The following is a 27,798-nucleotide window of genomic DNA, read 5'->3' as shown; positions in this document are numbered from 1 at the left end:
AGTCAGTTAACATTGTAGCAGAGATTGGTCACATGATTGTGTTTTTTTTTGCATCAGAAGTTGTAGAGTTGATCTAACAGTACATGAAGTGAAAGTGTTTATATTATGCAATGCTAATCCCGTTAGCCTGTCAATGTGGCTTCCCATTAAAGGTTAGCATTAAGCTAATCATTCCAACAATGTCAATAAGAGAGTTTACAGTGGATATATACATATTTTTTAACAAATGGTCTTTGATTCATTGATCTATGAGGCCTATCTGATCAAATATGGAGGTCCAGGATGGGAACTAATCCCATCCGTCTGTGACGACGTGCGTTCTTTTCTTTCAGAGGAATGACGTCGTGGACGGAAGATGAAAAATAGGAATCATTAACGGTTCCACTGTGAGGAAGACGAGAGAGAAGAGGAAGAGGAAAAGTGATGGTTCAACTTCATAAGTCGCTAACGAGTGAAGCTCCTTCTCCTCGTTGGTTAATGATGAATCCATCCTTGTTTCTCTTCTATTCCATCCTCTGTTTTCCTGTAGCTGTTACTGCTACGACTGATGAAACAGTGATGGATGAAATGAGGAAGAAAGCAACGCAGCTCACAGGCATCATTCATCACCTGCTGTACACACTGCACCACACACTAAACAATAAACACTTGTTGTCATTTTTGGTTTCTTGATTACTTTTTGTACATTTGTTTTGTTATTTTGTAGTGTCTTTTTAAAGTGTTTATTTTAGGGTATTTTATTTTTCTGTATTTTTCTATGCTGCTTTTTGTTGTTGTCTTTCTGTACATCTTTTTTAGTTTCCAGAGTCATTATTTAGACCCAGTAGAATCACTCACATGATCATGGTTAAGGAGTCGGGTCCTGGACGTAACCAAAAACCGTCAGGAGTAGGGATGTAACGATTAATTGAAAGGCAGTTAAAAATCATTTCATAGGTATCACGGTTAATATCGATACACTGAAAATTGAATCGCAGTACTTTTTTTAAACAGGACGCTATCTATTTATCCTTCTCTTGTCCAGAAGCGTAGGCAGCGGGCGTAATCTCCTACGACTCTCTTTCTGGCCGCCTTCTCCTCTTAAACATGTTCATCAATGATTCCTTTAGCACTGAAAGAATATCTGTAATATTACGTGAATATCTGTAAAAGTCATGTTTTTCTATTAGCTCTGTCTGCTAGCGCGTAGCATCTCTTCTTCACTACAAGAATAGCTGCATGCCAACCTACCACTGGGTTACCAGCGCCCTCTGCTGGTCCAAACAAATATCTGATGTAAATACAGTTAAATGACTTTTGTTTTTTTTAAGTCCAATTGTTAAGGCACAAAATACATTTTCAGTTGCACTTTTAAAAAGAAACTATTATGTAGTTTTGCATTGTTTACTATAGAACCAAAATTTAAATGAACAGGCTTCTTCTTCATTTGTATTATTCCTTTATTTATTTCATTCAGTAGGATTTTTAGTTAAATTGCATTGTTTTGAGTAGTTTATCAAGGGATTCTTTTGACAATGAAAAATAAAAGGAAAATAATACAGTATTTTCTAGTTTTTTCCCAAAAAAAATAAAGGGATATTTTTCACTCATCATTTGTCTACAGTCCCATTTGTAAAATAAATCGTGAGAGAATTGTATTGTGAACCCAGTATCGTGAATCTAATCGTACGGGGAGTTGAGTGAATCGTTACATCCCTAGTCAGGAGTCAAATAATCCAGATTAAGAACAGATTGTGTCACTTCATGGTCTGATCTTTGCCCTTAAGCAGTATTCTCTTTTTGTTACACTCGATCAAGTCTTTAAAGATGAGTTTACAAGAAAGATAAAAGGGTTTGTTCACGCTGACTCAGCAGTTTCTCTCATCTTTTAAACGCTCCCTCCTGGACTCCCACCGTGGTAATAAAGTGGTTTCAGCTCCCAGTCTAATCTAATCCCTAATCCTATGGTTTGATCCAGGCCTGAACACCTGCAGCCCAGCATCTGATCCACTTTAGGAGACGATCTCTGCTCTTTTCTGGGAGACGAGGTGACCAAAAGTGATGGCTAAGCCTTCAGCTAATCGTGTTAGCGTCTTCACAAACACCTCCCACAGTGGATTTCCTGCCAAATAGTGAGACATCGACACTTTCTGTCAAGGTTGCAGTGACAGGAGTTATGTGATTGTGTGATGAAATCAGCAGTGATACAGGAAGCGGGGAATAGAAGGGAAAGGTGCTAGCGTAATGACTACTTTACTGCAGAGCAAAACAAAGTTTGTTCTCCATCAAAAATTAAACTACAGGATGTAGAACAGATGTAATCAGCTACAGACCAGAATATTACTGACCTTACAGTAAATAACTACCACGTGTGTTTTTTCTCTCATTTTGTGTATGTTTGTTTTGTTTTTTGTACTTTTTGTCATGTATTGTGTTATTGTTGTCATTTTGTGTATTTTTCCATTATGTGTGTTTTGTTGTCATATTTTTTTTAATGATTTAGTGTCTAAAAATCATTATTTGTTTTTTATGTCATTGTCATTTCTTTTTTTTCCACTTAATTTGTGTTTTTGGAGTCATTTTCTAGTTACTTCTCATTTTATGCATTTCTGTTGTTTTTTTGTATTTGTGTTGTCATCTATTGTGTTATTGTTGTCATTTTGTGCATTTTTTCGAGTCAATTTGTGTGTTTTTGGAGTAATTTTCTATTACATTTCTTGTTGTGATTGACTGTTACTGTTGTCATTCTGTGTTTTTAGTCTTTTTTTTCTGTCAGTCAATGTGCTTGGAGTCCTTATACTGTATTTTGATGTAATTTTGTGCATTTTTTTTCAAGTCAATTTGTGTGTTTTGTTGTCATATTTTTTTCTTATTCTTTTGTGTATGTTTTGGAGTTATTCTGTCTATTTTTCTATAATTGTTTGCGTTTTTATTGTTGTTTTGTGTGTCTGGAGTAATTTTGTGTATTTTTCTGTCGTGTGTTTTTTTTGCTATTTTATTTTTGAAGTGATTTTGTGTCTAGAATCATTATTTGTTTTTTCTTAATGTCATTTTGTGCATTTTTTTAAGTGAAATTGTGTGTTAATGGAGAAGTGTTTTAAAATTGTATGCATTTTTTGTCATGTATTGTGTTATTGTCATTTTATTTATTTTTCCATTGTGTGTGGTATGTCATTATTTTTTGAAGTGATTTTGTGTGTTTGGAATCATGTGTATTTTTCATGGCATTTTGTGCATTTTTGTTGTAGTTTTATGTTTTTCTGGAATCATTTTCTCTATTTTTCTGTGATGTTTTTGTATTCTGGGAGTAATCTAGAACGTTTACTTTGGGGGCCACATAGAATTACAGCCAGGGCCACATGTGGCCCCCGAACCACCAGTTGCACATAACTACCCTATAGTATTGGGAATCTCTCTCTAGTACAATGGAGCCACTTCCTGTAGAACCAACCAATCAGAGGGACTCGTGCTTTAATCCAAAAGCTTTAATGTGGAAATGAGGAAACTCTGAAATGGAAAATCCTTCGTTTTGTTTGAATTTTAACCTCCAACAATTTAGTAAAGTTCAACCCCCCAACCTGTGTGTGTGTGTGTGTGTGTGTGTGTGTGTGTGTGTGTGTGTGTCTGAAGTGATTTACATCACTTCAGACAGAGCCCACAGCACCTCGCTACCCCCACACCAGCCTGAGGGGGGGTCACTGCAGAATTACTCCATCCATTTCCATTATCGGGAGTGTACGCACACACACACGCACGCACGCACGCACACACACACACACACACACACACACACACACACACACACACACACACACACACACACCACACACACACACACACACACACACACACACACACACCAAATAAGCCAGTGAACGACTCGTCTGGAAATGGAACGACACAAAGACATTGGTCTTTATGAATAGTGGCTAATGCTTTTAGCCACTATTCATAAGGAGTGTGTGTGTGCGTGCGTGCGTGCGTGTGTGTGTGTGTGTGTGTGTGTGTGTGTGTGTGTGTGTGTGTGTGTGTGTGTGTGTGTGTGTGTGTGTGTGTGTGTGTGTGTTGGGAATGTGACAGAGCTGATATTAAGTCCACAGTCAAGCAACTGTTTCTGGAGTAACTGTTCTTCTTTTAGATTTATGCATTTTTTTCTTATCTTGTGTGTTTTTGAAGTTACTTTGTGTTTTTGTTGTCATGTTGTGTATTTTTTGTCATCTTGTGTGTTTTTGTTGTTGTTTAGTGCATTTGTGTGTGTGTTTTGTTGTGTTTTTGGATTAACTGTGCTTTTGTCGTCATTTTGTGTTATTGTTGCCTGTGTTTTGTGTTTTTTTCTTAAGTTGTGTGTTTTTGGGGTTACTTTGTGTGTATTTGTTGTCATTTTGTTTATTTTTTAGTCATCAGCGAGTTTTTGTTGTTGATTTGTGCATTTTTGAATTTGTTTTTTTTTTGCGTTTTATCTTATCTTGTGAGCAGTGGCGGCTGGCTAACAGAGGGCGCGAGGGTGCCGCCCCACCACTCACCAGTTTGTTTGAGTGAGACATAAACAATAATAAAAATTAATAGTGAATTAAAAAATACGATGAAATATACATATATATATAAATGTATTTAGATAATCAGAATAAATATTATATAGATAATGATGTGTAAAGTTGTTTCGTTCATCTGTATCTGATTGGTGACGTGTTTCCTCCTTGGGGCGCAAAAATCTTTACTGTCCACTCTCGTTACAAGTTGTACATGTGCAGTAACTCTTCTTCAATATGAGTCAATGGAGAGACTCTGGGCGTAGTTTACCTGCGCTCAGAGACACTCTGCGGCTGTGCAGAGTTGAATGCAGCTGGAACATTTACACAACGTCTCCCTCCCGCCATGGGAGGGGCTGACGTCACAGTGGTCTGTCATAAAGTGGGTTTGACAGGTGAAGCCGTGGGACGTTAAGGAGAAGCAAGATGAAGAAAGAGAAATTAAATAATTCTGCTTTCCCTGCCTACCTGCTGACTCAGCATGGATAAAGACAGGTAGGAGCATTTAAAGCACTTTACAGAGAAGGCAAAGAAACATGAACAAACTAGGAATAGACGACATTTGATGGTTTCAAATCTTGAATATGTCCACATTTATGGAAGCACATGTGTACCATTATTCAATTTAAAATAGATCAACACATGCTTTTTCATTTTCAGAATATAGCTGCATTGTGTTAACTCATAAATAAAACGAATAATAATTAATCCAAACTGCTTTTTCATTTTCTTCTTCAAGGTTGCTCATTTTGTAACTTAATTAAAATGATAAAGGAAATTACATTTAAGTTTTAATTTTCAAAAGCTGGCCCAGCTAATAGGCAACAAAATTCAATTTGAAATGGTAAATTTGAAAACTAAAAAGCATTAGCAGAAAGATTAATGCATTGAAGGTTGTTGCTGCATTATTTGACTCATAATTCCAATTAGTAATAAGTAATAAAAATTGCATTTTCATTTTCTTCTTCAACACTGTTCGTTTTGTGACACAACTAAAAAAAGCAGAGGTCATTGCATTTTTGTTTTCATGCTCCGCCCCCTGCGCAAAGTGTAACATAATTCAAGTTGACTTCGCAATCCCAGTCGGCGCAGCAGAGTGACGTCAAGTTCAAACCTTCATAGATTTTAAAACATAAACCTGTTTTCAAACATACAGCGCTTAAAGGGGACACATCATGCTAAATCCATTTTTTTAGTCCTTAAATGCAATTTGTTGTATATTTAGAGTGTTTAGAAGTACAGAAAAAATCAAATTAGTCTCTTCAGGTGCTCCGTAGATATCTTTATATTCTGTTTTGCTCATATTTTTCAATCTGTTTAGATTTTTCTATTCTCTATTACGTTTTTTGAACTATTACATCACAGTATTTGCAGCGGAACTGCCAAATTAGTACATCAACTCCAGGCCCAATACTTCGAGCAATCCGCCATTTTTATTTCTCGCTTTTATTTTGTAGTCCAAGCTCAAGGATGCAGAAGTTGCGAGAGGATAAGTAAAAATGTTGGGTTGTTGGATGTAGTAACCCACACGCTTCATTACAACGTCTCCCAGCATCAGAACCTTTTCAAAGTGTCTGGTTGAGTTTTATTTTTTATAGAAATGTACCACATCTGTGGATAAGGTCATTTTTGTGTGTGTGAAGCACTTCAATGATGACTGCTTCATCAACCTCCACCAGTATAAAGAAGGATTTACAGAAAGACTTTGTCTGATTGAGGGTTCAATTCCTTCTATCTTTGGAGACGATGAACAGAGCACTTCAGTAAACTGTAAATAACGCTAAAAAGTGTGATGATAAGACATCCCTGTCATTGTTTTGTTAGCATTAGCAGTTGGACCGTCTTCATATGTTAGCGCTGTGTGCTCGTTTTAGATCCTTGATGATATGGCCTACGTGATTTAATTTAAGTCTAAAGTTTTCTTTAGTCATTTCATTTTGACGTTTTTGTCTCCGAAAAGACTGTATTAAAATGCATTTCGTGACGTTAGCTTGGCGCTAGCGTTAGCTCGGTGCTTGTGTTAGCTCACTTGTTAGGGTTCTGCAGGTTCATCATCTTCATTTTCATCTCGCTCCACTGGGTCAGACTCTGGCTGTAACATGTAAGGCTGGATGGACAAGTCTAACGTTGTTGACATTTTGTAAATAACGTGTGAATAAAAAGTTTATGCGCCGCTACATAATCGTATCTCTTCTATCAAACTACAAAAATGGCCGAGCAGGGTGGAGTTGAACCGAGTGTCACCTGAGGAGGGGGCGGGGTATGGAGTGTCTCATTTGCATTTAAAGAGACAGCACCAAAACGAGTTGCTCTCAGAAGCACATCAGAAAAGGGGTAGAAAAGGGGTGGAGCTATAATAATGAGGAATTCAGACCCAAGCATTGCAGTTCTGCTTTATATAGACCACAACTGTATGATTTATATCTAAAAAGAAAGGATTTAAAACCATGATATGTCTTCTTTAAGAGTCACACTATTAGTGATCAGTTAGTGGTTTATGTTTATGAGAGGAGAAAAAGGAGCACAGCTCCTCTCTTCAGCAGGCAGTGAAACTCACCGTGTTGGATGTGTCGCTGGTGGGTGAATGCAGCATTAGCCAATCAGGACGCAGAACACAATGTACGTTCATACGCTGTCAAAACATGCATCAAAACTTGCACTGTAAAAAAAATTCACTGAGGTCGCGAAAGGTGAACCGCGATATAGCGAGGGACTACTGTACTTGGATTCAGAAATGAGAGAAAGGGGGGACTTGAGCCAAAAAAGTTTGAGAACCACTGGTATACACTACTAATATATACTATATTTGTTCTTGCTTGGTTATGGGTTCGATGACAAGTTAGTTAGAAAGCAGTTCTGTAAGTGCAACTGTCCTTACTTATTTGTTCAAAGCTACACAAAACCTGTTTTTGGTGTATATCTATTTTGGAGTTGTAGCCCCCCCTGGAGAAAAATGCACCAGCCGCCACTGCTTGTGTGTTTTTGGAATAACTGTACTTTTGTTTTAGTTTTTTAAGTTTTGTATGCTTTTCTCTTATAGTTTGTGTTGAAAGTTTACATCTGCTGTCATCCAGGTCTGTGCGACCTGGCTCAGTGTGTGTGTGTGTGTGTGTGTGTGTGTGTGTGTAGGAGTCTGCTTTGCATTTTTCAACATTTTGTTCTGGGATTTAGCCTCGAGAAAAGCTCAGATCAAGTTGACAGGACAGATGGCCTGGTACCTCTCTAACACACACACACACACGCACACACACACACACGTACGCACACACAAGTACGCACACACAAGTACGCACACACACACCCTGGGCCAGGTCGCACAGGCCTGGATGACAGCAGACGTAAACGTTGGGCATTTTTCTTTTTTCGACATCACTCGTTCTGACCTTTACTGAGCTGTGGTCAGTCGAGCATGATTATTGTTGGCCAAAGTCACTCAAACACACACACGCACACACACACACACAGTCCACTGGGACACAGTCTCTTTGGTCAGTTGAACACCAGAGTGCTTTGCTGAAATATCCACCCCTTGGCCTGTTTGCAGCAGAACAGAGAGAGAGAGCTGTAGAGAAGGTGGGCACAGAACACACGCACCAATTCAAAAATGTAAACCTGCAGAGCAGACATGGGCAAAACACAAAAACCTGAAAAATAAACACAAAAACACACAAAATGACAACAAGAACACAAAGTAACCATGTTTCTTGGTCGGGATGTAAATGAAACTGAATCGCCCCTTAGGGACAAATAAAGTTTTCTGAATCTGAAGATGATAAAAAAAACAACAACAAAAAACTCACAAGACAAAGACAAAATGCACACAAAACAACAAATACACAAAAAACGAGAACGACATTGCACAAAACAACAACAAAAACACACAAGATAAGAAAAAACACACAAAACAAATACAAAAATGCACAAAATGACAACAAAAAACATTAAGTAACTCTGAAAACACACAAGGTAAAAAAAAACACACAAAATAACAAACACTCACAAAACAACAACAAAAACACAGTAAGTAACTCTGAAAACACAAGAAAAAACACAAAACAACAACAAAAACAGTTACTTCGAAAACATTCAAGAAAAAAACACAAAAATTTGTAAAACAACAACAACAGAAACACACAAAAAAAACAAAAAAACTGTTGTGACAGTTGAAGGACTTCCACCTTAAAGCACTTCTATCCTCAGGGTTGGTAAGTTTTCAACTGTTTAAGGGAAAGTTAAGGTCCCTTAGGAGAGCTCTTCATCTCTGCTTCATTGGCCACATTTACATGGGAGCTTTAATTGCTTTTTAATTCAGAATAAAAGTTAAATCCTCTTTAAACTGACCATGTAAACACGTAATTCCTTATGCTAATTCAATTTTGAAATAAACTTAAATCCAAATTAAGTGGCTGGTTTATTCCGATTTTAATTCAGAATTAAATAATCCCTCTTTCTTGTAAACACTTAAATTGCTTAAATCCGCTTTAAGTTAATTCGGGTCATTCTGCGCAAGCGCGATTTACCGCGATGATGACATAAATCTAGGATGGCCGTCTGGACTAGAGCCAAGATTATTTAATAAGAACCTTAGAAGATATGGATTTAGGGTCTATTCTCCCATCTGGACTTAAGTGCTTTTTTGCTCGCCTGCAGTTACGCACTTTTCTCCTACACGTATTCTCCAGTCAAGGCTGCTGACACACCCACCGCGCTTAAGTAGAGCAAAAGCACGTAGTCTGTGAACGAAGGCGGGCTGAAGGAAAGGAGGCGGCGTTGTCATTTTTTTGGGCTGTCTAGAAATCACGGTACATGGAGTTTTCCCAACGCTTGTAAATGTCATTGAAATCTGTGAAAATGATGAAGTTCACTTTTAATTTGAAACGTATTCATTAATAAACAATATAACAGGTTGATTTGATCAGATTATTGATCAGATCAGAGTGACTGAGAATCGTCACATTCTTCTGTCCGAGTCAGAGTTAAAATCTCCCTCCTTGATCATCATCATCATCATCATCATCATCACTGTAAAGCGTGACAGAGTTAGATGATGTAGATATGAGGAAATAACGCGTCCACAGAGCGTCCTGCTTTAATACAGAGGGATGTTTACAGTGAAACAGAATTATTAACTTCCATAATATGCAGTTTTAAATATAAATAGTTTAAAGTGACCTGAGCTGAGCCTCATTAAATTATGTGTGGGAACAGTTTGTGTTCCATCCTCATCTGCATATGACAGCATGTTTCACTCTGTAGTGGATCAAACTGTGACTTTACATTGGACATAGTATGAAAATAGTTGAATCACTGTGACCAACGTGGACAGAAGTCTGCGTCTGTCAGAGTTTTAATTAATCACACAGCAGCAGCTGAGTGATCACAGCTGCTGCTGTGTGACACACGAGTCCATGTGGCTTCAAAGTCCATATTTCTAGTGCAATATAATGTTTCACCTTATGGGGGTGCTGCACTTATTCCAGGGCGTAAGAGGAAAAGGACTTATGCACACCAGAGAATGTGCGTAAAGCCAGATTTCAATGTGAACGCCCACATTTTAGGGCTGCTCCACCCACAGTGCATAACTGGGATGAACTCACGCAGCGCAGCGACTGACTTAAGTACAGGAGGAGAATGGCACAGAGCCAAAAACAACGCTGCTGCATGGCTTTTTATACGTACGCATATGGGAGAATAGAGCCCGAAATGAAAAGAGTGGATGGACGGAGGCATAAACATGCAGACTTTCACACGAACTCTCACAGACTTATTGAACACACACAGACCTCGGTAAACGCGGAAAAAACAGAACAGGCTTCATTGAACGGCAGGCACTAGGACCCTAAGGCGGAGTAAATGCGTCCCCGTACTGCATGTGCAGGCGGTAATATCACCAAGTTGATCATTTTACCAGTTGTTAGAGCTACTATCTTTACCAGGGAGAAACTGTTTACTCCTGGTTATTGTTTTCTGGAGTTTTACTGGGCTTTTTACCGGTGATTAGCTCCCATCTCTATTCTGCTCTGTGGTCAAAACCGTGAAACCGTGTGTTACTGTCGAGCTGCTGCTTCAAAACTACAATCAAAACTACATTAAAAAACATAATGTAACCGTGGCTGCGACCAACCTGTCGCTCCCCGCGGTCACTGCTTAAACTCCGCCCTTAAACACCCAGGGTTGCTGCATTCCATACAATCAAAGGCAAAGACAAATCTACCTGAGACTAAATTTACACCCACGGTTTCATTGGTCGAAACAAAAACTGTTCTGGGGAAAGTTCTTAGTTCTTTTGTCCAAGAACCTTTTAGTTCAGGGTAGTTTTACCAACAGAAGGGTTTTTCCATGTGGCTTTTCCCACCACGTGACCCGCGACACAGGCAACTAAAGCAGAAATATAAACTATACTACAGATATATAAATATAACCGGTACTCAGCAGTCAATAGGATGAAAATAACCTGTTTTCAGCGGTTGAAACCAGCATAGTTCTGGGGTAACTTTTGTTTTCAGATAAAGAGATTTAGTGGAAATGACAGGAGCAGAGACGGACGCCAACGTCCATATTTAATTTTAGCAAACACACTCTGAATATACAAGTTCTCAAGGGACGGCTGCACCAGAAAAAAACATTTGTTGTGAGAGGGCGACGCAGCGTTTAAAGCGCTAAGACGACAGTTTGATGTTCTTCCAACACTGAGGCGTCGCTCGCCGCTCCATGAATCACTGGAATCATCAAACAGCTGCAGAACCTCCATCAGTCAGAATCAACCTCAGCGCTCACTAACACACACAGCAAATGACTAGAATAAAAAGCTTTGACTCCTTTAAACATCTACTGAGTTCAAATGTATCAAATTCAATCACAACACATAAAACAAGGGCCCAAAACAAATGGTAACAGGAACCCACGTATGAATGGATGTTTGGAGTGTTTGAGGCTAAAAGTTGATAAAACATACTCCAAAGATAAAGTTTTATTCATTATTTCAACATTAGACCGATCATCTAAAGTGCATTCATAGGATGGGTTGGTATCGTCTGGGCTTTTCTGCTGAGGATTTTGTGAGGTTCACGAGTGTTTGAGCAGTAAAGGGAAAAGCAATTGAAGCCAAAGTAAATACAACAAAAACACACAAAGTGACAGAAAAATAGACAAGATGGCACAAAATTGCACGAAAAACCCATAAGACAACATCAAAATTACACAGAATTACTGCAAAACACACGATGCAAAAACAAAATTACAATAAAAACACACACTGCAACAACACTAATTCACAAAATGGTTCCAATAAGACAAATTAAGAAAAGAAAAATACACAAAATGACCCCTGAATTGGGAACAGCTGCTGTAGAAGATAGTTTATCACCAGGACTAATTAAAAAGGTTGATTTCTACATTATTACGTGATGGCTTAGTGAAACCCAGTCCTTCCATTATAAGCAGTGTGATAAAAGAAACCAGGTCACTCCCCTGGGTATGAAGACTACATCTATTGTGTGGAGCAGTAAAGCTCCAATGATCGGATTACATGGAACGCTGATAGGAAGTGAAAGGTAGAATTGAGCAGCCATCTTACAGGGAATGATCTCACGTTTAGTATTCACACGCACACGTACACACGCACACGCACAGTAATGAAACAGAAGATGGAGTTTACTCAAGGCAGATTGATTTCACTCATTAAACAAAAAGAATCCTCTCGTTAAAAAGGAGCGTGTGAATCTGCTGAGTGATGAGATGAAACGACGGTTCACAGATCGTCTTTATCCACGGCTCGTAGACGCTATGATTACTGTGCCCCCCCTACGGGCCGTCTATAAGGGGTCCATCCATACAGTCAGCAAAATGATGGTCCATTGTTCTATGAATCTGTGATAACCACATTTATTTATTTCTTCTGAATAATATTATTATTATTATTATAGTCATCTTAAAGATGGAAATCCTGGTTTTAATCACAAATAAAATGGGTTCAAAGTGATCAAAAATGGTGGAAAAGGTGGTGAAATGGGATTTTAAAAACCACATAAATTGGTTAAAAGTAGAGTGACCAAAAACAGACATAAAAAGTGATAAGAAGGGTTCAACGTGTCAATACTGGAGCAATTGGTTTAAACCGGCAAATAATAAATAAATAATATTCATTTTGTCATTTTGTGTATTTTTTTGTATAAATATTTAGTTTTGTGTATATTGAGTCATTTTCTTATTTATTGTTGTCGTTTGGTGTATATTTCTGTAATATATTTTTTTTGGAGTCATTTTGTGTGTTTTTGGAGCCTTTTTGTATATTTTTGTGCATTTCTGTTGTCGTTTTGTGTACTTCCTGTAGAAATATTGTTTAGTTTTTTGTTTTATGTCATTTGTGCATTTTTTGTATAATTATTGTTTTTTGTTGCATTTGCAGTGTGATTCTGGAGTCATTTTGTGTCTTTTGTAGTGTAGCTTTTTGCATTTCTGTTGTGTTGTGCGTATTTTTTGTATAAATATTTAGTTTGGTGTCATTTTCATATTTTTGTTGTCGTTTGGTGTGTGTTTGTTTAGGGGGAGGGGGGTGAATCCATTCTAAATTATTCGCACCAGTCCATCCACGTGTACCTGCCTAGCTTTAACTAAACTTCTCTATTGTCAGTAGTTAGATGTAGTGGCAGGAGTGAAGCTGCAGTAATCATCAGGTGACCTTCACTATGTAACATGTAAACACTTAGATCTGACTCAGAGCGTAACACTAAGGTCACTACCACCCAATGGACGGGTGTCGTGACACAGACTGTAACCGGACTAAATGGTGTTCCGTTACACACTCACACACTTACATACCTGCACGCATGTCAAGTAGACGGTGATCGATAGTGAAGCGCACCTGATCGACGTGTGTGTGTGTGACTCTACCTGGGACTCTAATCTCCTCTGTTGGGTCTCTCTCACACTCGCTGCAGCATTTAACACAGCAGTCAATGCCGTCAATAACTTCCCGGTGAGGTTTGTCTGGTCTAAACAGCGTACGGTCAAACTAACATGAAAATAATCATCATCAAATAAGCAAAAGTAAAAAGTATTTTTCCTCAAAAGAGAAAAGAGAAGTCAGTGAGCTGTGCAGTGACCTCACACTCTGAGGTCAAAAGCTGCCGTCCAGGAGTGAAATAAAATTAAAATAAACATTTGGAAATGACCAAATTACTCAAAAATAACAGATGCAAAAACTCGGGGTATTTGGAATCCGTTGACAAAGTTTCAGGTCGAACAGGCACCGCGTCGGGGAGATATTTGCCCCACACGCAACCACGCACACACACACAAACCTTTCTTGAATTACAGTATAGATTGGCAAAAAATAAGCATGAGATATGGTTAAAAGTGACAATAATGGGTCAACATATGTGACATTAGGTGGAAAAGTGGTGGAAAGCATTTATAAGTGCTGAAAATGTGTTGAAAGTGGAAAAAATGTGGAGAAAAGGCATTAAAACCTGAAGTGTCAGAAATGGGAGTTATGTAGTAAAAATGCATTAAAAGGAGCAAATGGATTCTAAATCATTTTGTTTCTGAGAATAAATGAATAGTTTGTGTTTTTTTTAATTCTTACTTGTGTCTCCTGTCTCTCCAGCATCCCGATGACAGTAAACAATGAACATGCACAAAATATTAAAACAGTACTGTGTTATTCTATGTCGTGTATTAAATACACTACTTCGGAAAATGTGATGGCATCTCCTTCAAAGCCTTTCACACATGCTCATACTGTACGTCGTCTGCACTCGTGATCTTTTCCTAACGAGACGTCAGCGGTGACGAGTTGATGCGGCGCTAGCTTGTCGACGCTGTGATTACAGCTTTTTCAGAAGCCCGTGAGACGAGAATCATTTCCACCCTTTCAAACAACATTTCCATAAGCGCTCTGAACACGCAGTTTAATACATCCGTCACCTGTCACGTTCAGACCCCTGAGGTGAGCAAACAAACGTGGGGAGGAGCAGGGGGCGCGTGATGTGGATGAAGCCAGAATACACACACATGAAATGTACTTCTTGAAAAGGAAATATTGTCATTTCATTTTTTATTTTTTTGCATCCTCACTAAGAACTTTGACCAAAATGTTAAGAGTCGGACAAGAATCAATCAACGATATGACTTCATACCATATACATTTGATTTTAGCTGAAAAGAATTGACTTTTTAAAGCTGCAGTATGTAGAAGTCTCTCTCCGCTTCGTTTTGAAACCAAAACCGAAACTTATCCTCCCTTACCGGTGTCTTTTGTGAATGCTCTTAACGACTTTTTTCTCAATAGAAACCAATGACAAATGTATGGACTTTATGTTGTGTTATTGGAGAGTTTTCTGGTGTTATAGAGACTCTGACAGGAATGTACGTATCACTCTGTAGTTACTGTCCTGAGCAACGGCTGCTGCCGTCAGCTCCCCCCCCCCACCACAAAGCTCACACAGTCGGCTGTGATCTCAGACTGTAAAATGAATTCACCTTGAATAAGGTTCTCTTAGTTTTACACACCATTTATCCCGTCTGTTCTCACTCTCCCTCTGACATCGGTACGTGCGGCAAACCCTCCGCAGTCACAAGGATCCGCGAGGACGCAAAGCGATCCGTTCCTCTTCAGTTTTTGAGTCTTTAAACTGTTGCTTCTCCACCTCCGTCTGCCTTTTTCCACTTTATTTGCAGTGTAACTCTGGATTTCCACAGGATCCGTAACGGCAACGCAGCTGATAGGTTTCCACTAGTCAATGTCTTTCCACCGCATGCTAATCTGCACCAACACCGTAACTGCTGCTTCATGCTCGAGCCCTCTACAGCAAATATGCAGTACTTCTATTTTTGCCAGACACTGGAGCTGTGCTGCAGCAATTTATCAAAAATAAACCCTTGCGGGACAGGAAGTAGTGCACAGACACAGAATAAAATATCAGGATTACTTTCAAAATAAAATACTCCGTGTTCAAGGCAGATCGTAATTCCATCCATTGACCGAGGTTACCCCTTACAGAGGAAAATATCGACCTTCCGAGACCTCCAGCGGGCCCATTTCGGACTCTATCTGAAAACTGAGCACATATTCGGACTCAGGAACACTTTTTTTTCGGCCCAAAAATTGTGCGTTTCGGCTCTACCCAAAAACCAAGCACATATTCGGACTCGGGGGGACCAGACCTTTGCGTTGATACCATGGTTATATCACAGACTTATCGTGGGATTCCACGTGAATTAGCAGTATCTCCTGACTCCTTGCTGCAACGGATGCGCAGCAAAATCAGGGGCGGCGGCGATTACTGGACTGTAAATTGCGCTGAAATGACGCAGTGAAGCAGTTTCGGAGCAGATACGCATCCAGTGGAAATACAGGGTTATAGTTGAGTCTAACGCCACACTGTGGACTTCTGCTGGAATGTCCGTCATTACACTTTTACTACCGATGGTACGTGAATGCGCCTGACTTCAGTCAAGCAGCCAATAGTAACGCCCAAAACAGCCCATGGAGCACACGTGCTTGTAGAATGATCTCTGATTGGCTGAAATCCAATCAGAGGCTCCTGTATTTCTAAACTTCATTTACAGGACCAGGAGGAGGAGCAGTGATTCACTGTCCACTCAGAACACTTTAGATTACAATATGCTCAAAGATGATTATGGATTTTTGACCAAATGATGCCAAAAAAAACTTACATACTGCAGCTTTAGGTCATTACTACTATTCAATAATTGTTAAATATTTTATTATAATTGCTTTAATGGTCTGGTCAGTACATTCTTGACTGAAATCCCAATAATATGTTTTTTGTGGACTTTCCTTCATGTCTCAGTCTTGTTTCAGCTCATGTTTCCTTTTATAGATTTTCAGCCATCGATCAGTTTTAAAATCATCAGATCAAGTGATGGATGTAGCCTCTCATCGGTGTTAAAAGAAGCATCACTAGAAAATTTAATTACTCGAAGAGATTGAAATGAATTTGATGGCCATGCTTCTTTCAATCAGCTGGAGAGAATTCATTTTCAACGGCTTGGAAATGATTACGTGATTACACAGGCCTTAATCAGATCGTGTCCACTTCACACACTCATTCTCAGACATTTTAAAACCAAAAACTACAGATCAGATGCTTCACCTCCACAATCAGAAGGAAAACATCTATTTTAGTTCAAGTTTTACTTTCTATTGTTCTGCTTTGAAAGAAGAACAAACTGAAATAAATTCCACTTCCTCCTGTCAGTCCAGACTAGAAACAAATAATGTAAAAATAAGGATGTGATCAGACATTGTTCATTAGAAAAAAGTCAAGTATTCCAGAAAAAAATACAAGTTAAAGTAAAGGAAAAATCAAGCCAAGACACATCAATCAATATGACAAGACAAAGTGGGTGAATCACAGTTCAATGCAAAGACAAGACAAGATAAGATAAGGTACAAAAATACTTAAGACAACAAATGACAAGACAGGACAAGCCGAGCCAAGATAAGTGAGGAAAGTAAAAAGTGTCAGGTTCAATGTTAAACAAAACAATAAAATAAGGCAAAGTACACAAAGACACAGCAAGACAAGACAAGTGAAGGTAAGACAAGATTAGACAAGACAAGAGAGACCAAAGTAAGGTGGTGAAAAGACAAGATAAAGTAGGGTTGAACATGAAAAGACAAGGGGCTCTAAAGTCCAAAGAGCTGCACAGCGGCGCGCTATTCTCCTCCTGTACTTAAGTCAGTCGCTGCGTGCCTTCATCCTAGTTACGCACTGTGGGTGGAGCAGCCCTGAAATGTGGGTGTTCCCATTCAAATCTGGCTTTAAGCTCATTCTCTGGTGTGCGTAAGTTTCCTCTTACGTTCTTCTAACCCTGGAATAAGTGCAGCACCCCTGTTACGAACATATTTCTAAAGGACACTTTGCTGAGTGTTTTCCACTGTTTCTTGAGGAAAAAGGAGCAATCAATGAATCCCTAAATCCCATGTCCCAACAATAATTGATCCAAGGCGACACCGACATGCTGTCACATGGGGTGGGAGGAGTCACACAAGCACGCCAAAGGATTGACCATCAGCGTTACTAATATATTCACATTTACCAGTTCAAGACGGGACAAAATGTGTTACATTTAATTTTACTTTACCCATGTGTCGCGGAGCCAATCAGCTGTGTGTGAGTGTGTGTGTGTGTGTGTGTGTGTGTGTGTGTGTGTGTGTGTGTTTGTGAGAGAGAGTGTGTGTGTTGCTGCTGCAGCTCGTTACAAACTCTGACAGATGTCAGACTGATTAAACTATTTTAACACTGTGTACAACGTAAAGCCACAGTTTGTACACATTACAAGAGTATATAACAAGTGAAACATTAATGACAGAAGATGATGATGATGATGATGATGATGCTGATGATGACGATGATGATGATGCAATGTGCACGGATGATGATGATGATCAAGGAGAGATTTTAACTGTCGATCCTCACAGTGCAGTAATCTGATCAATGATCTTATCAAATCAACCTGTTACATTGTTTATCAATGAAGGCGTTTCAAATAGACCTTTTTCACGACAACCGGAAGTGGCTCCTCCTGGTGCCGAGTCACTTCCTGTTTATGCGAGTTTAAGGGAAAATTATTTAAATTTTTTTCAACAGCGTTGCTCAACTTGCCAGCTTTTTCTTTCGCTGACGAGGAGGCAATCACAGCGGTGAATACCCAAACAAATATACTTGATAAATGGTATAAGTTCTTCCATGAAGAATATATCACAGCTATCACGGTCAACACACTGGTGCTGTATCACAACCTGCAAATGTACTAAAGATTATATTTACTAAAAATATATTATCTGACAAATTTATACAATTTACCATCTTAGATGTTTACCTGTGGGTGGATGTGGCACATAATGGTGGTCCGCAGTAGCAGCTTTAGCATAGCTAGCTTACTGTGAGAGGACAAGCTGCTGTTTCTGAGCCCTCTCGAAGGCAGACTCACTCTACGGTGGTGTGATAAAATTATTCCAGGGATGGAGACATGGAACAGCTCCAATTTTAAGGCATCTGATGGTGGATCCGCTGACAAAATTCTCCTGAGTGAAGTGACGGTGTAGTGTAGAATACAGATTCAGGACCCTCATCCCTCCTAACTGCTTAGATCCACTGCCTCCTTTGGTCTGGGTCCGTCAGAAAAGTGTGGTTAGACATGTACGGCTGTTTTCTTGCCCCACAAGAGCAACCAGGAACACAAGAGCAACCAGGAACACAAGAGCAACCAGGAACACAAGAGCAACCAGGAACACAAGAGCAACCAGGAACCCAAGAGCAACCAGGAACCCAAGAGCAACCAGGAACCCAAGAGCAACCAGGAACCCAAGAGCAACCAGGAACACAAGAGCAACCAGGAACACAAGAGCAACCAGGAACATAAGAACAATCAGGAACCCAAGAGCAACCAGGAACACAAGAGCAACCAGGAACACAAGAGCAACCAGGAACACAAGAGCAACCAGGAACATAAGAGCAACCAGGAACCCAAGAGCAACCAGGAACACAAGAGCAACCAGGAACATAAAAGCAACCAGGAACACAAGAGCAACCAGGAACATAAGAGCAACCAGGAACATAAGAGCAACCAGGAATACAAGAGCAACCAGGAACATAACAGCAACCACACTGAGAATGAGCATTTTTGTCACTGTCTAACGCTAAAGCTATAGCCACAGGAAGTTGTGAGGTTTAAAATGCGGAAGTGTGAAAAAGGTTTATTAAAAGTGAACTTCATCATTTTCACGGATTTCAACGACATTTACAAGCGTTGAGAAAACTAAAAAAAGCACTTAAGTCCAGACGGGAGAGTAGAGCCCTAGATGAGGTACAGTAAGGTAAAGGTTGATGAGGAACAAACAGGAAAATATGAGATGAGTACAGTTCAGACAACATATGAGAAGACAAGACACGACCAGACCTGCCTATGTAAGGCAGGGTTATAAGACAAGACAAACTAAAGTAACTGAGAGACAAGACAAAGCAACAATTGTAGGTACGGTTTAATGTAAACAGCAAAACAAGAAAATGAGACAAAATAAGGAAAAAAACTTAAAAAGACAAAAAGACCGTGGCTCAGGTGGTAGAGGGTCGTCTTCTGATCGAGAGGTTGGGGGTTCGATCCCAGTACCTGACTATGTGTCGAAGTGTCCTTGGGCAAGACACTGAACCCTAAGTTGCTCCCAGTGGTCGACTAGCGCCTTGCATGGCAGTCCTGTGAATGAGCTGGGGAGTGGTGGCCTAGTGGTGAACGACGCTGGGCTTGTAATAGGAGGGTTGCCGGTTCAAGCCTCACCTGGGCCGTCACTGTGGGATGTTGAGCAAGTCCCTTAACCCTGAACTGCTCCCCACTGCTCCTCAGGGATGGGTTAAATGCAGAGGATGAATTCCATTAATGTACTAACATTACATGGCCAATTAAAGGCGAAAGCCCCTGATTTTTTTTAACAAGACAAGATGTGTGAAGATAAAAGAAGAATAAACAAAATGAGACAAGAGAAAGCAGCATAAGCAAAAGACAGGACAAGTCAAGCAAAGAAAAACAAGGCAAAGACCAGAGGTGAAGTAATGTATCACAAGTACTCATGTTACTGTAACTGAGTTGCTTTTATGGGTACATTATTTCTAAAACAGTCATTTTACTTGTTCTGAATTATGTCTCAAACGAAGTAAAGTAATTCATTACATTTCTACACCCAACCGTTACTGTGTAAATAATTATTTCTTGTTTTAAAATGATCAACGGACATTTTGAAATTACAATAAATGAAATGACCAGACAACAACGTATCACATCATAGCCAACCAATCAGATTAAACCTAATGCAACGCACCAAAACAGCATTGAATATTAGTTATTTTCTCGGTTTTCTTAACTCTGAGTTTATAAATGTAACTAGACTTAGAGCGAGAGAATATTTTTTCTTTTTTTTTTTTGTAAATGCATTGGTGGTATTTTATGTTTTTAAAACTACTATTTTATACAGATGCCTTTGTGGAAAATAAATGAAGTTTCAATTATGCAAATTGTGTCTCTTCCTTTTTAAGTTTATTGATGAGATGTTTACTGTATGTGAAGGAACTGTTATTACCAACAATAAACATGGGGGTGAAAGTAAATAGTACCTTTTACTATGAGTACTATTTAATTGAGGTACTTTGTACTTGTACTCGAGTATTTTATGTATGACTTACCTGTATTGGTACTTGAGTACAATTTCAATGAAGTAACAGTAGTTCTACTAGAGTAGGATATATCAGAACTCTTCACATCTCTGACAAACACCATAAAGACGAGCAACCATCGAGAGAACAACATGAAAGGTGCAAATTCAGAGAATGAAGAGCAGCTGGACCTTAAACACTTCACCAGCATGGTGCACGATCGTGTGTGTGTGTGTGTGTGTGTGTACAAAGCTAGAGGCAGACAAACTCTGAAGACTCTAGAAAGCGACACAGTTGTGTGGCCCCCACCCTAACAGCTCAGACAGTGACATGTGGCCAGGAGCCCACATGGAATACACAATGTGTAATAATGTGGACGTTCACAGGCAAGAGGAGACGGATGAGTCAAGGCCAAGGCTGCTGGTGTGTGTGTGTGTGTGTGTGTGTCACTCACCAAACAGATTGCTGGAGTGGCCTTGCTTGGAGACGGGTCTGAGCTCATTGGAACCCCAGGCGTAGCGTCTGTAGCTGTCCCAGGCGTGCTTCATCATCTGACAGGGAGGAGGAAGAGGAAGAATAGAGTTCATTTGGAGCAGCAGTGGATTCTTCATCACAGCCTTAAACATCAACCACCACAAACAGACCCACATTCATCACCGAGACAGAGACCTGCTCTGATTGGTTGAGATGAACGTCCAATAGGAAAACACCTCCATCTATTGATCAATCATTAAGGGGCGTGGGAACGTATGGAGACAAGATCAAATAGGACAAGACAAGATAAAACATAGCAAGAGAAAATAAATAAAATGAGACGAAAGAAAATAGACGAGATGAAATAAGACAAAAGACAAGAAAAAACGAGACAAGATTATCGAAAAAAAAACAAGACAAGATAAAAGACAAGTTATAATAAAATGAGATTAGGTAAAATTAAGCAAGATGAGATAAAACAAGACAAAAGAAAAAAAGACAAGAAAAAGTAAGACAAGATGATCTAAAAGACAAGACACGACAAAAAAACAAGACGTAATGAGACGAGACTAGGTCAAATAAACGAAGAATAAATGGCAATTATTTTACAGCACGAGTACACACAATTCACTTCCCTACCATTACTACATTACCCATAAGCCACCGCGCTCAGGCACACCTCTCATCCACCCATATTGTGATTTCCACAAGAGGCATTTTCTAATTTTTGGTAATTCAGAACATCAGCAAAATGTTATCACCTGTTCATTGTCCCATTATCAACATTTACTGGATGAAAATTTCATCCAAATCCATTCATAACTTTTCAAGTTATCTTGCTAACAGACAGACAGACAGACAGACAGACAGACAGACAGACAGACAGACAGACAGACAGAAAGACAAATGCAGGGTAAAACATAACCTTCCACTCTGTACTTGGCGAAGGTAGTAAAAGAATGGTAAAGTAAGGTAAAATAAAATAAGAACACAGTCATCAACATCATCTGCCAGATTGGTTCTCATTATAACTCGCAATCTTTTCCTAAATATCCTAAATCTAACTTAGATGTATACATAAGAAAATATTATCACATCAGAATATAAAATGACTAACTATCTTAAACGTTTTCTAAGAAAAGCTGTCCCCTTTGAAGATACCTCAAACAGAGTAAAAAAAAAACAGCTTAAAGGGAAAGTCAGGAAAAAATAATTGCACGCTTCTAATTTTTAAACTCCATAAAGTTATTGATACCCTGAAGCCAAATTTGGTTATCCTATCTTAAACAGTTTCTGAGAAAAGCTGTCCCCTTTAACTCGGACGGACAGATTTCAAACCCCTTCCACTTCGTGGCGGGGGATAATAAGACAAGAACACAAGGTAAGACAAGGAAAGACCAGATAAAACAGGACAAGTGTAGATCAAATAAAACCAAACAAAAATAAAGTAGGTAAACAGAAGATGAGATGAGACGATGCATCAGCAGCTGAAGACACATGGTCTCCAACCTTTCAGAGACACAAATGTTGTGTTTGTCTAAAGTCACTGATGTGTCACTACATTGCCCGAGGTTTCTGTTAAATGCTGAGAAAAGTAAGGGCTGACTGTAGAAGTTTGCCAATACATTGATTATTAGATTCATCACGATTCGACACGGCCATTCGAAAACAACTCATAAATGTTAGCGATTATTTTTCATAATAACTAAATGGCAGGAACATGACCGTTGGAACAAAAGTGATAGTTGCGCATGCGGCTCGGACACCTGAAGGAACAAACCAGGTGAAGGAGGCGATAGCGACAGCTACAGTTACTGAGCGGGGCATTCACTTATCCAAAATAAAAACTAGCATTTGAAAGAATCAAGTGATGTATCCTATGATGTCAAAGTTGGCTAAGACGTGTCTGTGCATTACTGACACCAGTGTCTCCTCACCGTGTGCAATTCCTCTGCGGCGGTGCGGCGCGACCGGCTCCGGGTCAGCCTGGAAGGGCCCGGCGGTGGCTCGTGGGCCGCGAGCTTCAAAACTCTGCTCCGCGAACCAACTCATTGCTTCCCGGGGCCGTGGACTAGGTTACGTCACTGTGCCTTCTCCGCTCCGCAGCGATGTGAACCACCCACCCGACCCGTCTTACACAGTTTAATGCATTAAAAATCCTAATATTCGTTAAAATCCTAATATTCGTTGATTAATCAAATCATAGCACCCTGAATCGTAATCGAATCGTGAGGTTCCTAAGATGGCACATCCCTAGCCGACTGAGTCAAACAGTCAAACAGAAGAAGCACCTGGCTCATCATCAGAAGTTAATCTTCTTCTCCTCCACACATCAAAGCCAGCAGCATCATCCACATTCTGCTCCTCAAAGCCACTAATTAAAGCTAGCTGCTAATTAGCACCCATCCATGCATGTCATGTAGAGGAGATCTACTCCAGTGCACTGCACCAGCAGAGACCATAAAAAAATCCTGTCCTCACAACGTCCTCAACATTTAACCCAAAATAATCTCCTTTATCTGGGATATAAAGCTTTGCTTTAGCTTCTAAATGTGTTTCATCTTGAATAGTCAACACATCTATCTCTTCCTCTGTGTTTAAGGGAGTTTGTTTAATGCTTAGAAGACGTCAGCGTTGGTTTACGCTGCTCTAATTTTAGATTAGAGGTTTCATTTCTATCCCCATAAATAACCATATAGTAGCTAAACCCATTACACAACACAATGTGCACAACTATAACATCACATTCCACTAAAGAGCTTCAAAAATCTGCAGGAGATCCTCAGATTTAGTTTTTTTTTTTAAAGGATGGAATGTTAATTAGTGACATGATACCAAATATTCATTCACCATTCGTCATGCCCAAAATTTGACAGTTTAAACTAATTGTTCCAATAATTACACTTTGGACACTTTTTTTTGTCCGTTTTTGCCCACTCTACATTGAAACTTTTAACCTATTTCTGTGGTTTTTTAAATCCCATTTCAGCACATTTTCCACTGATTTTGGTCACTTACCAACTTTTTTTCTGATTAAAACAGGCATTACCATCTTTAAGATGACTATAATAATAATAATAAACGTTCCTGGATAACAGTGGATATTATTCAGATGAATAAATAAATGTGGTTATCACAGATTCATAGAACAATGGACCATCATTTTACTGACTTTATGGATGGACCCCAAAAATCTCTCCTTTATTCCCCCTTATAGATGGTCCTGTCTCCACATGACTGTTCTTCAATGTTCATGTCTGTGTTCAACCACCTTCAGCTACAGTGGGGGTCCCCAGTCTCTGGGGCCTCTTATTTTTGGGGTCACGGCCTGTAAAGGCTGAGAACCACTGATCCCAGAGGGTAGCCGTACAGAGACGAGTGGTGCAACAAACCAAAAAACTCACGGTTTGGATCAAATCACGGTTTTGAGTCATGGATCAGATCATTTTTCTTATCAGTGGAAGAAAAAAAAAAGAAAAAGACCAGACTTAAAATACATGGATGGACGAGGCGTAAACATGACGACATTCACACGGACAAACTACGCACACACGCACACAGAGCTGTTCCTTTCTGTGTGTGTGTCTCACTCTTCAACTCTCACGCAATCACACGCAGATTACAACCAGGAGCCCGAAACACACACACACACACACACACACACACACACACACACACACACACACACACACACACACACACACACACACACACACACACACACACACACACACACACACACACACACACACACACACACACACAAACCATCCAGTTGTTTGTTTGTGGTCTGTGTAAGTCTTGTAACACAGAGAAAATTGCTATGCTTCAAATCTTCTATATTTGTGACGTCACACGGGTAATTGGGAATCAGTGTTGCCAGATCAGATGGACAATTTCCAGCCCAATCACATCTTAGAACAGCAAACCACGAATCTGGCAACACTGTGTTTGTGACACAATGTGACACAGCAGTTTGGACAAATCAGCGGACGATCACCTTTCCTACTGGATATTCAGTCACATGGCCTATTGTTGGATGACTTTATTCTTACTTTCTGTGACTCATTTAGGCCTACTGGGCCTGGCCTTCTTTTAATTGGCCTAATTATGCATTGGCATGTTTTCATGTGCAAGCCTTCAATAAATATGATCAAAGTCATTCACAGTTTACACGTGTTATTTATAGGAAATGTGTTTATTTTGTTGCATTTCTAATTTATAAATGTAGGCTACTTGCATGGATGTTACGTTTTTAGAGGGTAACGTGCTTTAGGCTGATGTGTAATTGTAGGACACATTGTGAGGCTATTGTGGTGCCAATGCAATTTCTTTCTGATGTGTAGACCTTAATGACTTATTTCAAGCAGCATATCCATGTGTTGAGTCAGTGTTTGGTCGTTAATTCGGCCCCCTGAGGTCTCACTTGGAAAAAATCTGGCCACCAATTTCACCCTGGCACCCCTGGTCTAACGTGTAGCTTTAGCAACTTTAGCAAATGTGCAGACGACAGATTTGGCGCAAAATCTGGCGTGATTGCAGCGCATGCATTTTGGTTCACTTCGATTAAGAAAAGTTGGTCACTCAACACAGTGCCATTGACGAGCTAATTCGTCATTTTAAATCAGATACAAAATACAGTAAGCCTGTGAGCCTGATACCAAAATAATATGTGACATGTAGGTGGCAGCAGAGGACCTTTGGATGAGAGATCACCCATGATGGGCAGAGCTCAGAGGGAGATGGAAGGAATTTACAGAAAATGATGCTACGAGAGTTGATGCTGAAGTTTCCATAAGGTCACAGTAGCTCACACTCAACCAGAGCATGTGTGGAACTAAGTGGACTATTGAGAGTGTGGTGATGATGAGAGAAAACAATCAAGAAACATGGCAAGCGCTGTCACTCGGCATGTCCGGGAGGAGGAGGAAGTTGTGTGTGTGGAAAATGTCGGGGGTAGAGACTTGGAGGAACGCCTTAGCAAAACGTTAATAATGTTGCCATCAAAAGCCTGGTCTCAGTGTTGTTTTTGTTAGTTTCATAGAAGGAAACTAATGTTGAGGTGTCACTAAAGCAAGAAAAAAATAATTCCTTCAAAGTCACAAATAGGTTTTTACAGAAAAAGCCGTTTTTCTCAGCTTTTTGTCACAAACTGGCGTTTTGTGTCAATCTTGCCTCTATTCAACTGCTGATTACAGAAGAACGAAACAAGCTAGAAACACAATATTTTTTCTGATGTAATTAGAGACTTTAATCTTTCAGAATTTGGTGTCTGAATTCAGATCGTCAGAGTACAAAATATTCTGTCGGCCTTTGAAAATCAGTCAAAATGCTCAAAAAGGGCCACGGGCCATTCCTCCCTCAATTTAGCCATGAACACTCCTAAAAACCTTGTTCCAATGTTGTCAACAACCTATTATTGTTTAGAGCGGACGATGTTCATGGAAGCTCTGCCGCGGTGTGCGCCGTCACCGCCGCTCCCGCTCCTCACGGAGCTCATCACAGCTACCCGAGGCTATCGTGCTGCGATACGTCATGTACCGCTACTTGGTTAAGACCAGATAACCATCCAACAACGTGAACCCGTCCAAGTTCCTCTGTCAGATTCACCTGAAATACCCCACAAACACGGTGACAGACAAACCTGAAGCAGCAATTATGAAATGGAAACTAAACTAAAGCTAACTATGCTAAGCTAACCCACCCGACGCATAAAAGACTGGGCTAAGAGCTAATGTAAACGACTTCAAATAAGGAATAAACCAAGTTGAAAGTATACGTCTTACTGTCATCAAACCACAGAGAACCACTGATTTGTTTATGGTCATATTTAACACTTGTATGGAAGAATAAAAGCTAAATATGTCACACGTTGTGTGAAATACATGTTAGCATAAATACTAATGTCACTATTCATCCGTCCCAACTTGTGAAATGCAATATATTTTAATTATATTTCACATGTTCACAGACAAAGCTGGTCTCATTAGACTAATGGAACTATTTAGATTATTACACATAAATATACTGAATGATTAAATCATCAACTTGATCTGGTTTAATTATAGGAAATCAGAGATATATTTATCAATCATAACTATGTTTTAAGAAAATAATTTCATTTTAAGTGATGAAAAAAATTTATTACATAAAATAACACTAATAGTGACTCACATGCACAAATATATTCCATAGTACTGTATATCAGCTCATGAACTCTGAGTCAGCAGATATTGTAGCTTTTTTAATGTGTCTAGTGTTGATGTATTTAAACTAATACATGTTTGTAAGGAACCTGTTTATACTTAAAAGTTCAGAAATGTTTTACTTATTTATTGTTTTTATTTATCGTAATTTTTATTGTAATAAATATCAGAAATGATCGGGATAATTTTTGAGTCTATATCGCCCATCCCTACTGTGATGACGTCTGATGTAACGGCAATGAAAGTGGAATGAATCAACCCTCTAACCTGTGGTTCAGGTAAACCTCACACAGGTAAACACTGGGTGTATAAAGTCCTGTAGGACTTAAAGCACAGGATGCCATCGTGTTGACTGTGATTGGATTAACTTTAACAGCTCAGGACTTCTAGGGATGACCAATGTGATCAGGATCTATTTCTAACACACTGGAGCTC

General features: G+C 39.5%; 1 protein-coding gene across 1 annotated transcript in view; it reads right to left on the bottom strand.

Annotated features, from left to right (window-relative positions):
• Positions 1 to 27,798, bottom strand: part of man1a1 (mannosidase, alpha, class 1A, member 1) — a 125,680-nt gene that overhangs the window by 58,058 nt on the left and 39,824 nt on the right. Inside the window, exon 2 of the mRNA XM_028440549.1 lies at positions 21,138 to 21,234. Within this exon, the coding sequence (XP_028296350.1) occupies positions 21,138 to 21,234 (97 nt within the window). The remainder of the gene's footprint in view (positions 1 to 21,137; positions 21,235 to 27,798) is intronic.

This window comes from Gouania willdenowi, assembly GCF_900634775.1.
Source record: "Gouania willdenowi chromosome 24 unlocalized genomic scaffold, fGouWil2.1 scaffold_320_arrow_ctg1, whole genome shotgun sequence".
Classification (NCBI taxonomy): domain Eukaryota; kingdom Metazoa; phylum Chordata; class Actinopteri; order Blenniiformes; family Gobiesocidae; genus Gouania; species Gouania willdenowi.
This window is presented reverse-complemented; position numbering and strand designations above follow the sequence as displayed.